At 42.2% G+C, this 13,376-nt stretch overlaps 1 protein-coding gene across 1 annotated transcript in view; it reads right to left on the bottom strand.

The window, feature by feature from the left end:
- Positions 1-12,877, bottom strand: part of CACUL1 (CDK2 associated cullin domain 1) — a 51,006-nt gene extending 38,129 nt beyond the window's left edge. The window contains exons 1-3 of the mRNA XM_054382345.1: positions 12,574-12,877; positions 5,922-6,048; positions 1,402-1,504 (exon numbers count right to left, since the gene is read on the bottom strand). Coding sequence (XP_054238320.1) covers positions 1,402-1,504; positions 5,922-6,048; positions 12,574-12,877 — 534 coding nt within the window. The remainder of the gene's footprint in view (positions 1-1,401; positions 1,505-5,921; positions 6,049-12,573) is intronic.
- Positions 12,878-13,376: the final 499 nt, after the last annotated feature.

The following is a 13,376-nucleotide window of genomic DNA, read 5'->3' as shown; positions in this document are numbered from 1 at the left end:
AGAAGCGTTAGACACACATGCTAAAGCAAGCTTTAAAAGCAGCTGCCTCGGTTTGGAAACTTTAGAGGAAAGAATCAAAGACTACCACAGAGTAAATAATTGGGGGTATTCCCAAATTCAAAGCATAGTAAACTACCATGGGATGTATCAGCAGAACTGGCCAAACCTGTCCAGCTGCAACAATTCATAGTTCTCACAAGCAGCAGAAAAAACTCCAGGCTGCACCAGCTCAGCAGCACCAAGAGAAGGTTTTATTTTAAATACCATGCCCATCTACTCTAATCAATTTTTACAGAACAATGAGGCTGTCATTCCACAAGGAATAAAGAAATGGTAAAAAAGGAAAAGAAGCAAAAGAACCTAGCTCAAGACAACCTAGATATTTTATAGTCAAACACTGCTCCAAAGACTAAGCCCATTAAATGCAAGGTGGTGATTTTTCTCTGTAAGGAAAGCAACCTGAGGATGAAGAGCAAAGCAAAAAGGACATTAGAGTGATAACACTGCTATATATTTTATGGAAATTCAGACCTAGCCAAAAGTACCTGATTCAGTTAAAAGGAGAAAGACTGCTTCTGACTGATTAAATTAGTTATCAGTTGTTAGAAGCACTGAAAAACTGCTGTAGTTCAGGGTTTCTTTGTATTTGCTATCTCTACCTGAAGCACTGCAAGTCAGTACAGAACTCAAGCATCAGTTGCAGAAGTGGCAAAAGCTGCAGAGAAATAAAAACAGTGCTGCTGTTGCTGCTACAACAGTGACAACTTCAAGAACATGCCTGGAGATTCTAGCCCAAAAGAAATTTTCAACAAGGAACACACATGAAAACAAACATGGATGCACAAATGAGATGCAGAGGATAGGGATCTACAGCCTGGATAGGGACTGCTGTAAACCACTGACATCTAGAGATAGGCAAGAAAAATGCAGAATAAACTGTAGCACAAAACTTTCATATACAGCAATCCCTAATTCACATTTCACAATATTTGAGTTCTTCTCTTTTGTACAGCTTGTGATGCACAAAGACCATGAACGTTTTATATAGATTAACACAGCAATGACAGACATCAGTCGTGAGCTTAGATCATGTTTGACAGAAGCATTTACATCCTAGATTATACTGCAGATTTCCCACTCTAGTCTGATTCTATGTTACATACTGAAATTTAGCCACTGCTCCCCACATGGTTCAGATCTGTAAGGCTAGTCAGTGCCATGCAATTTGGTCTAGTAGTTGGCATTCTGTCTGACAGCCAGTTAGTGTATGAATCAGCCCACAATTTCGTAAGCTAACATCAACCAGCCTCAATGGCAATCCCCTCCATGGGCCATCTACATGCTGCTCTGATATAAAAGCAGATCCCGGGAAAGACAGAATTAGATTGTGCAGCTTCTTACCTGCAGCTCCTTTGAGACTCTCTCTAAGTGGTTAGTTATCTTTTTTATTAGGTCACTATACATCTGTTCCGAATGCTGCTGGCATACACACTTATACACACAACTGCAGAAACAAATATAGGAACAAACAATGAACTTACAACAGTTTGCAATGATGGGTAACAGACTTCAAAATATTTTGTTCAAGTCTCAATTTAAAGGCTAATAGAATCAACTTAATGACTGCTGAACTTTGCAATACAGCCCTAAGCTTGGAATGAGCTCTAGAAGTCTCTGAAGTCTCCCCTGGAGGACTTAGCATGTCCATCCCATTCCCTCTCCCCAGCCTCACTAACTTATAAGTTTCCTCCACAGTGCACTTAACAGCCAAGATAATTCTGTGAAAAGCAGGCTCCTAATTCTGCCTTTTGTCTCTCCCGTGTGAAGTCTCCACTAAAATAATCATATTTAACGATTACATGCATATTCGAGGGCAAAACCCTTTCTAAAAGGGGACAAGCCTGACAAGCAGTCATAGAAGTTGCACCACAACTGTGCTGGCATTTTACAAAGAAACAGCAAAAGTTCTAAAATTACAGACCCAAGGACAGAACACCATCCTTTATCATCTAAATTCTTAGAAACCCCTACATTTTTTAAATCTGTATCTTTGTTTACTGTGAAAAGTAACAAAGCTTTAATTTCTAGATTCCAAGGCTTGGCTGTATTAACTCTGGTCTTCAGTGTTTCTTTTGTGGTTTTAGGAACATTTCATTGCTCTCACACTGCAATATAATACATCTGCAAAAATAAGGCTATGTACTGAAAACAAATTTACCACAGTTGACAACAAATACATTTTTTACTTTCAGCAAGAAGTTACATTAAGATAGTTATTATCATTAGGGCTAATACCAACATAATCTGTGCCAAGCAGCTTGAAGTTCTCTTGAGTGTTTTCATTCATGGGAAGTCAGCAGTATGAAAGCTAGCTGCCAAAATTCAAGAGGCACAAGGAAGACTTTGCAGGTACCTTGGCTATGCCAAATGTCTTCCTCATGTCTCTGTTCTGTTCCCCTCTCGTTCTGCCTCTCTGCACAGAGTACTTGTGACAAGGAACAATTCAGGCCAGAGACTGCTCCCCAGGACATGCACAAAACTATTTCCAGCAAAGTCCAGATCCCAGACTTGAATTCTGCAGGTATCAAATTATGCTGGAAAGCCTAAAGCTATGGCACAGCAACACTGTGTCTCTGTTGGGGAATTATGACATTCCAGTTCTCCTCAGAGAAGGTGGTACAATGACAAACAAACTGCTAAGACAGGATTCAAACACCTCCGACTATAGGCTATTGGAACTTCCTAATGCAAGTGAGAAGCCAGGCACCAACTGCAAGCCTTCAGGGGCCAAGATAGCACTTTCAATAAATTCCACCCTCAAAGTCTTCTGGAAGAAGGTTTTACAGTGAGTTTTAACTAATTTTTTTATAATCTTATATTTACTCCCTTTGGAAACATAAAAAACCTCCAAAACCAAAGTGTCATTTGGCAAACCATGCTATTTCTTAAAAACAAGATGCCCTACAACTCTCCCACTATTATATTGTTTAAATAGTTGAGTATTTGTAGTTTGACATTATTCAAACAACATTCAAAGTCATCCTGTTTCTTTCACATAACATTTACCAACAGCAGACCCAATTTTGGAACAAGCCAAGACATTTTGGTTTGATGCAGTGATAGCAAAAAATATCAATTTGTATCAGAGAGAAAGAAGCTATGACATGAGAAGCCAGACTGATCTTTGTGATGTGTTACAAAGCAGCCTGCTGGGTAACAACAGCAAACAGCCACTTGTTTGTCTGCTCCATAACTCACCACCACACAGCCACTTCCACCAGTTGACCACTTTATCTGCAACGATGTAACTAAGCTGCATTCTACAGCACACCTCTGCTTACTGCTACAGACAACACTGCTACACCTCCTGCTTCAAGACATTCTGTAGTCAAACACCAGCCTTGGAAAGCAGGTGCAGAGTGTGTTTATATTTTATTTGAACACTTCTATTTAGAAGTTCCTTCCCCATTTTCAGATCCTGTTTTCAGTTCCTGACTGTGGGCAGTTTCTGTGAACCATCCTTGCCTTCCTGTTAACTAAAAGAAGACATCAGCTTGTGAGCCCCTCAGCATAACCAAATACCTTAGGAAAAGACCCAATCAGGACACTAGAAGGTCAAGCATTTAGTGAGAGGGATGAGAACCTGAGATCTGGAAGTCGTTTTGAGGAACAGTGATTTAATCACATTGTTCCTGGAGGCAGCTGTAATGTTGCCAGTAGTACAACTTAACATTTGCCTTATCTCACAGCCCTCAGTGAACACATTTAACCTTTTTAATAAGTGACTATGCACAGGCAGGCTTTGGACTTGAAGATGAAAACAGTCACTAATCACACAAGGGACACCTTAAGGGTAAACTGCTCCATAGCAAATACCTGCATACACACCTTTGAAGTCATCTCTCAGCTTTCACTGCTGTGGAGCAGAGACTACAGTTAACCACTGATTGTGTCAAATATGGTAGTTTGGGTACCTAATAATACATTTTGAGTCTGCATTAAGGAAGCCTTCATTCCTTTAGTCAGCAAAAAGAGGATCAAAAAGAACACTAAATTCAGCTCAGGGTTACTGTAACAAAAACATAAAAGATATGTAACTGTTTGAACCACTTCAAAACTCCCAATTTCAGACGGAAAAAAACAGCCCAGGGAAGCAGAGAGGATCTAAACCTCAAATCTGCTACAGACTTCCTGCAGTACCTCCAAGCAAGCATCATCATTAAAACAGAAGAGCAGTTGTCCTTCCATCCTCAATTTATATAATCCAGATTACAAGTCAAAAAGAGGAACGCCCTCTAAAATAAAAGGAGAAACTTTGTTCTGGTTGGAAGGGGCTGTATCAGGGTAATTTACATCCATATGCAGTTTAAAACCTGACACTAGCTTTATCAGTAACACTAAACTAGAGGCATTCTTTTGTCTTCCTAAATACATGCAATAGACTTCTGTGCATCATTACAATGCTGCATCAAGTGTCATACAGTGGTTATCTAAGAGAAACTTCAAATCCACCATTCCTCTGACAAATAAAACTTATCAGGAGTAAAAAGATGGCCAAGATAAACTTCAGTTTATCTGAAAGTTTTAACATCATGTATTAAAGAAGTAATTTTGAACACCTAATTTTACTAGAGATGGTAACAGGGAGTTGTTGGCTTAGCTCTTACTGACAGCTGTTTGCACACTGGGGGATTTCAAGCTATGGAAAGGATTTTAACTACTTACACTAAAGCTGTAAAAAGGTCTCTCAGTTCTAATTTACCATCTCAATTACTGAGCACATGCTGATGTCACAGAGTGCTGACAACAGCAGTTCCACAAGCTTGGAGAGGAAAGAGAATAACATTAATGTTTCAGCTGAAGTTAAGAGACAAAACTGAATGTCTGCTGCTCATGGATCGGTTCCCACTTGCTCTTAGGCACTTTCCCTCCAGTTTGAAACTTTGGATTAGGGAACCAGATCCAGAGGTGAAAACATCTAAAAACTGCAATCAGTGACTGAGCTGCCAGTGTTATTTCACAGAGTGTAACACCAGGGCAAATAAAATCAAGAGAGCAGCACTACCAGCTGTATTGCTGACAAGGGCCAGTAGTTTTAACACTACCTTGGCCAGTACATGCAGCAGCAGTTACTCAGTTTTCATCCTGTTTACCAAAAACCTTGAATACATGTCACTTATGGATTAAATAGAGATTTTTGTTCTATCACTTAAGAAACTGACATGTCTCTAATGCCTATCTCATTTTGGTTTGGAGCAGGAACATGGTTTTGAAGCAAATTCCCCACTGTCACCACTACTGTGCACTACCTTGGTCTGCATGGCAGCACTGGTGTGTGACTCTTAAAGCAAAGTAAGCTGCAGCTCCAAGACAGCTACAAATCAAATGTTCTCTAGACAAGAATGGAGATTTACTCAACCTTGTGTTACTCCTTCAGACAGCCTCTAACTGCACATGCAGCAGGATGGCTTGGCAGTTGGAAAAATTATCAGTCCAAATCTACCTCATACAAAACACACAAATGACAGTTTGGATGGATGGACTTTGGCACCAGTTGCTCATACTTAATTCTGGTCCTTCACTGCACCAAATTTGTTCCTATTAGACATGACAATGAAGCCTTTTGAAGTCTTAACAATGCCAGTCTGATCTTCCCCTTTGAGGCAATGGATATTGAGGCTTTGAAACATTTCTTTATATATTATACTAAGCAACTGTGGTAGAGCTTAGTGTTAATGCTTTCAGCACTTGTACATTTTAATTCTTTACCATTTATCCCTGTTAACATGGGATATCTATTACTCACTCATTCCAACCACTTAACATAGTACTTCTCACTTTCCTCCTCACAAATACAGCGTATGACACATGCACAGGCTGCAAGAGCAAACAAGCTTGAAAGAAAAAGTAATGTTCCTTACCTGTATATTTGTTCATAGGAGATAGGGATGTAGTCACCAGGACTCTGAGTCAAAAGTTGATCTATGGCACTGTCCAGCTTTGGCCAATATGTGCTCTTATAGTCTTCAATTGTTATAACATTCATTACTACAAGAAAAAAAAAAACCAAAACCCTATTCAGTAACTTCAGCTAAAAGCTTAGAAGTAATTGAACATTCCACAATTTCAGATCACACCAATAAGCTGCCCAAAAAAAAAAAAACAACAAAAAATCAACGGTTGACTTCTGCTAAGATAACTTCATCTAAAACTAAAGCCCAGAGTTGAATTTGTATCTTTTTAATTACAGAAAACAAAATAAAAATCAGAAAACCTGCCAATTTCTAAACAGCAGGAAGGAAACCAAACAAAATCCTGGGAGTTCTAGCATGACAATATAATAATTAAAATATTATCAATTAGCATTTATTATAATTATTAGTAGTAAATAATACTAAATAAATTCAGTTCAAATTAATAAATTGCACAACTTTGTGGCAGTCCAGAAACAACAAACAGCAGTGGGTTCTCACATGCAGCACAACCATGCTTTGGGCAAGACTGGTAGTTTTTGGACTACTCCTCCCCAGCAGATGTATAATTTTACAGGACTCAGATGGGACCAGCAGCTTCCTTGGCCCTTAAAACTGATGCAACTCCCTGTCTTCAACTGCAGTTAAGCTCCCCAGCAACTTTTTTGGATCATATTACAGATCTCCCCCTAGCACATAGGGGAACCAACACAGGGAAGGATAGGAGGCATTCTAATTAGCACTCTCCATCACTCCCTGATTTTCTGCCTGAGCTTCCCAGCTGCACTCTCTTGCTCAAGCCACTCACAGACCCACAGGAGCTTTAAGCTTGCTTTTTTCAGGGAGGATTTCTGAACTCATCACACCTGGCTTAGTTCCAAGAGCAGCAACCACAGAAGGGTTAGCACCTAATTCACAGGACTCCCTTGGCTGGCTTGTCACACTACCTCAGCTGCACAGTACCCACTTAAAGCCACCAGTACCTAACAGCACAGGCCATACTTCATAGCTAAACTATCCAGTCCAGGAAATCTAAACTCCTTTTGCAAACTCCACATGTCAGTTTGGATTGTACGGGACAGAAACAAAGACAGTTCCCACTCCAAACAACTCAGTTTAGACACTGCACTAAAAAAGAAATATTTTGCATTTTGCATTTGCATAAAAAGAAATAAGGTTGCATTTTAAATACACATGTAAATGTAAAGTCACTGCTGGGTTTGAGGAGCAAGATTTCTGAAATACTGTTTTCAGAAGCATAAAATTGTCAGGGCTGGAAGGGACCTCAGGGATCACCTAGTTCCAACGCCCCTGCCACAGGCAGGGACACCTCAGTTAAAAGGAGATGGGTAAGCCACTTTTGGCAGCATTAAGAAGAACAATTGTAGGGAAACACAGGCAGAATGGCTAACAGTGATCATGAGAAGAGCAAGAGCATAAAGAAAATGAAATCAAGTGTGAGACAAGAGTGTTTGAATGGTCTCCACAAGGGCAGCTGTTATAGATTCCTGTTGTGTGCCTTTTTTTAGGTTATTTCAGCCAGAAACCTTGCTTAGTGAGGACTGAGTGCAGTAGCCTCCTCTTCACCCAACTAGCCCTGTGGGTGTGAATTCACTGCTTTTTATCTGTTACAGAAACAGATCTAGTGAACCTAGTAAGCATCTGATACCTGAACAGGTCACTACTACTATCCTAACACTCCAGCCTGCAATCTGAAAGTGCTATTTGCTAACAAGCTGATAAAGGTTACAAGGTCCAGGTACACAACTGCCAGGACCTAAGATAACATATCCAGCAAGTCAGCCCCAGAATCCGTGGAATAAGGAACAGCAGAGCACCTGCCTGAGAGTAAATTTATCCCTTGTTCATCTGTCTTGTAAGGACTTGCTTGAGTTCCCATCCCTTACAGAGTCCAGGCTCCAAGCAGATACACTCAGGAGCAGCTCCCATCTAGTAGCTTTACTATTTATTCTTAAAGTCAGCAACAAAATTGAAGCATTTTACTTCACTCTGTTACCCACCAAAAAGGTGGGTCTCCACAAAAGCACTCCACAGAAAACATTAAACTAAAAGTCAGCAAAAACATCAGAACAAGCCTTGATTTTGGATTTCAATGTACAACCACACCCACAACTGGTTTAACATATTTAATGAGCTCTAATTCATTTGAAAGAAGAGAGTCAAGAAAGAACCACTGCAAAATAATGCTTTAACAGGCTGTTGAGATGTCAATTTAGGATTTTTCTTTTTCCATATATAATATGGAAAAAGCAAGCAGCAGCAGACAGGAAAAGCTGCCCATTGGAAGTGCTGCACGGGTGAAGGACAAAATGCTTTTAGGAGAGCCCTGGGAGACTTGCACAATAAACACTGATGAGTTCAAAGTAACATTCTAGAATAGCCTCAATTTTATTCAAAAGGCTCTTACAAGTATTATTTAATTTGATTTCCAAACTTCAATTCTGAAACTAAGCCAACCACAATATTTATACAGTTAAGAGTCCAAAGATTACACATTGAAAAATCACTATTTTTATTCATTTCATGAAGAAAACAAATTACTTTAAAATTGTAATAAGGTCCTTTTTGTCTGGCAGCACTTGCACACACCAAAAAAAAGCAAAGGACAACTCAAAGCAGCACCCTCCAATTCCAAACTCTGCAAGAACCTCAAGACCAGGAAGGAAAGGAACCACAGCAATCCTTAGAAAGCAAAGACAAATTGCCCTTTTAGAAACTTCTTTAACTTTTTCCTTTTTCATCTTCTTAGGAACTCAAATGTTTATCCCTACATTAAGTACTCAAGATGTTCAACAGGCTCCATTTCCAAATCACAAGGGAAGAGTCATACTAAATGGTAACTTTCATTTCACTGAAATTTATTAAGTTTCTGGAAGCAACACAGATATTCTGTGAAAAAGCATGCTAGAATGTATGACTTTATCCAGCTACAGCAAGTTTAGGGTGGGGCTGGGAGACAAATGAGCCTGATCAGATGGAAAGGAAGCCACTATTTTCCAGTAAATTATTAAATACTTCACAAGTAAAATTTGAGAAGCAACTGCTACTTTTCTATATACAGAAAGGTTGAAAAGAAAAACTGTTTAAAGTCAAATCATAGAATCATAGAATTGTCAGGGTTGGAAGGAACCTCAAGGACCATCCAGTTCCAAGTCCACTGCCATGGGTAGGGACACTTCACACTAGATCAGGTTGCTCAGAGCCACATCCAGCCTGGCCTTAAAAGCTTCCAGGGATGAGGCTTCTACCACCTCCCTGGACAAACTGTTCCAGTTTCTCACCACCCTCATGGGGAAGAATGTCTTCCTAACATCCAATCTGAATCTACCCATTTTTGCTCTATAATGCTCCAAATGCAGCAGTGAAACTACTTCAGTGAAAGAGAACATGCATGAGCTTCATACCGTAACTGAGATACTTCAGCAAAGTAGCCATAATTGAAACAGGGCCTGCTCCAAGCTACCAAATTCTTTGATACCCATTTCAATCAAAAGAAGGCAAAAAAACACTAAGATTTTTTTTTACAACAACAAAACCAAAAAGTCCAAGAGCAGGTATACACCCCCCCAGTTAAAAACAAACAAACAAACCAAACAAAAAAAAACCACAAAACAAAACAAACTATGTGGAATAGCAACAGGCACAATGTGCAGAACAGAATAGTAACTTTTATTAATAAAACCATTGATAACTGTTATTGTTATTTAGATGAGGCAAGTGTTTATAGTGGCTTTTCACATGTTCACATATAAGAAACATCCTTCTTTTTCAGCTATGGCTAAAAAAGCTGGGGACAGAGCAGGACCTACTGCTATGGAAGCAGTCAGACCAATGTCTGACAACAAAAATCAGAGAAAGCAGCTGGGCATCTTTCAGGAACTTTATTTCATCTCACGAAGTGACACATACGAAGCTCTACTGCTCCACTAGCACCCAGCAATCCTAAAATATTTTGTCCTAGTGTACAAACTCTCCAAGCTGATGTCTGAGACTAATGTACAGACTTGTAGCTGTCACTGCGCCGTGGTGCTTTCCTTTCTCAGCATGTTTGCAGCACAGATTTTGCTCTGTCCCCTGCCTGACACATCCAAGCATATATTAGGAACTTGATGAGCCTGCCCCGCAGTTGCTTTTGAGTCTCCTCTGGTTTTATTACATGTTTCTTAGTCTGTGTTAAGACTGTAATGTTGAACTTGTTCCTCCTCAAACAACATGCCTACACAGCAGAGCACACACATGGCACCAGAACACCTTATGAAACAGGGCAGGCAAGAGATTTAATGGCCATGGCAACGCTGGCAGCCACATGCCCATCCTCAATGGCACTGGGATTAAATACATTTATGACCATCCTTGCTTGAAAAGCATGAAACACACAAGAAGGAAAGCTCAAATTTCCACTGCAATCAAGTTATGCTGCAATTACTACTATGGATGAGTTTTGCTTGAAGCATTATTATACCTGATTTTAGTTCTTGCTATCGCCAAATCTCAAGGAAGGAGAACTGGATTTTAGAATCTTCATTTAACCTTTTGTTCTATTGTTCTGCCAGCTAAATCAGACCAAAAAAAAAAAAGGCCAACCAAACAGCTTCAGCCTGCAACTCCCAACGTGAACAAAGCCAACATGCTGCAACTAATTATGTACTGGAACACAGGCACTGGATTTCTTTTTTGTTTTGAGGAAAGAATCAAGAGGGAGAGGCCCATCTGAATGTCAGAGGCACTCTGATTTATCATAAGATCATTGGAAACTGCACGTCACCCACATTTTTAAGGTCACCTGCAGGATAACCTGTCTGAGACTAAGCCTCTGCATCATGAAGTAAGGCAAACATGAGTCCTTGCTGACTCAACTGCAAGTTCTTCATGCAGTCAAGAACAGACAACACTCCTGTAAAGCTCAGGACACAGAATTAATTAGCTTCTCTGCCACTGCAAAGACAGAGCAGGTAGGAGGGGATCTAGCACACACTGTCTTCCCTTTCATTGTACATTAAATGGAAAGTGACCTTTCTCCTCTTTTCTACACATTGAAATTTAATAGGGGAATTAAGAGATTCTCTGCCATAGATGGGAGTAGAATGGGCAGGATCCTAACTCAGTTCCTGGACTTTCTCAGTCCATGCTACCTGACTGTACTTGTTCTGTACCATCAAATACTACCCCACAACACAATGGTGTAGAAAATGTCTAGTAGACTTAACTCAGGGAACTGTGTATTTTACAGGAACGTTAATTTTCTTTAAAACAAGATAGCAAGACAGATAATGTGTTGCGATACCAATGCTGGAGAAGTGAAAACAAGAACTCAAAAACCACACCCTAAGCAAAACCATGCACAGTTTCTCCTTCTGCCCCTCCCACTGAAATTTCCCACTAGCTGCAAAGTCACCTTCCCATTTGGGGAAGATCTAGCTTGAAAATCATTTTACTGCTGAAATAGAATGAGAAACTGAGAGTCTAAATTTCTGGCTTGAGAATTCATAAGCTCAGTTTAGAGCAAGGCCAGAAGACATTTTGTTTCAACTGTCTCAGGTATTTACAAGCCACCTCAAGGCACCTGGAGCCCTGACATGCAAGGCAAGAAGAGAGCCAGAGATCTCATGGAGAGTCTGGGAGCCTCAACTTCAAAGCAGTCAGCCTTGGCAATGTGCCTAGAGCCATGAAACTCATGCTACCTGAGAAGAAGGGAGCTGGACAGGTGAGTTAAACACTGGAGAAAGGAGGGAAAGAAAGCAAAGAAAGATGTGTTTCCCATTAAAGTTTCATCATGGCAGTTAGATGGGTACACTTCCAGGAAAACTTTTAACTAGCCAAATCCATGTTCTCTGACAGCCACTAGAGAAATGGACACATTCTGCCCAGGGGTGTGACTTCTGGGAATAAAAAGCAGAATTGAAGTGAACAGCAAGAAACCTTTCCTCAGCAAAACAACAGAAAAACAAAAACGTACGCATAAAAGTCACATGCAAAAGATGTTCTGGAACAATTTTTTTTTTTAGGGGGGAAAGTCATCTTCATTTGTTCTCACCAGGCCTTTACAGACACATGTTCCTTTCAGGATAGCACACCCCCTCCAGGGGCTCCACACACATTGTGATCACACAATTAGACTTCAGACCTATTTCGGTTTTTCTCAGACATTAAGAAAACCTCTTTAGGAAAATACCACCCGAGCTAAAAGTTTCATGAACAGCAACAATGCCTCTCTATATCTCAAAGTCCTGTGTACACACACTCTCCCAGTGTGTATGGCCAAATCTACCACGTCACCTTGCCGTGACTGCAAAGCAGCAGCAGAAGCTGAGGTCTGTGCACGAATGGTTTCTCTTTTCAAAGGCACCTTAACCCATTTAACTTCGCTTCGAGAAGCCCCATAGGCCCAGACCTACGTAAGGCACCTGTTCTAGGAACGATCACAGGCACAGGAGAAGCAAGCAGGGGGCATAGGAAGCTGGAGGAAGTGCAGGAAGGAACAGCTGTCAGAGCTACGGAGTCGCCCAGGGGCAAAGACCCGGGCGGCAAAGCCCCCCATGTGCCTGAAGCCCCCGAGAAGGAGGACAAGGCGGTCACTCACGGAACTTAGAGGTCGAGGCGTTAATGTTGATGGCGGCGGCGATAGCTCCTGCTCCCCCTTTGCCTGCGGCGCTCCCCGGCTCACACCCTCGCAGCACACCGTTGGCTTCGGGCACCACAGGGAGCTCCGGTTCAGACGAAGGCCCAGCGGCGGGGCTACGCAAGAAACGGTCACCGAGCGGCGCCGCGGCAGGACCCAGCAGGTGCCGCCCGTAGCCGCCGGCACCCCAGTTGTTGTGGTTCTGATCGTCCATCATGGCCTCACAGCCACCGCCGCCCTCCTCCTCCATGCTCTCCTCCTCCATGGCAGCTGTCGGCGCGGCGAGGGAGGCGAGGCGGTGCAGAGCTAGGGATCACCGCCCGCCACCCATGAAGGCCGCTCTCCGCCCGGCGGGGCTCGTCGCGGCACGGCTCCGGGCAACGGCCCGTGGCCGCCAGCCCAAGCTCCGGCGGCACAGCGCGACACTTTGCGACAGGCGGAATACGGCACGCGAGCCCAGGAACCCCTTACCGCGGGGCATGCCGGGGACTGTAGTAGGGCGCGGAAAGCAACGATTGGCCAGACCGCGGGAGAAGAGAGGACCGCGCGCAGGCGGCTCTCCCGCTATGCATTGCGGGCGGCACCTGCGCAGAGTGGGTTGTGGGCTTTACTCTTCCCTTCCGGCCGTGGCCCAGAGGTTCGTTTGGACTTTAGGACTGGATGCTTCAGTGGATTTTGGACTTGGCTGCTCCCCGCGCTGAGGGGAGAGCGGGGGAATTCACCGCTCCCTCCGAGGCTGGGGACCGTGCCGATTTTCGAGCCCT

Source organism: Indicator indicator, chromosome 7, assembly GCF_027791375.1.
Source record: "Indicator indicator isolate 239-I01 chromosome 7, UM_Iind_1.1, whole genome shotgun sequence".
Lineage (NCBI taxonomy): Eukaryota > Metazoa > Chordata > Aves > Piciformes > Indicatoridae > Indicator > Indicator indicator.
Note: the sequence above shows the minus strand (reverse complement) of the source record. Positions and strands in the feature narration are given on the sequence as shown.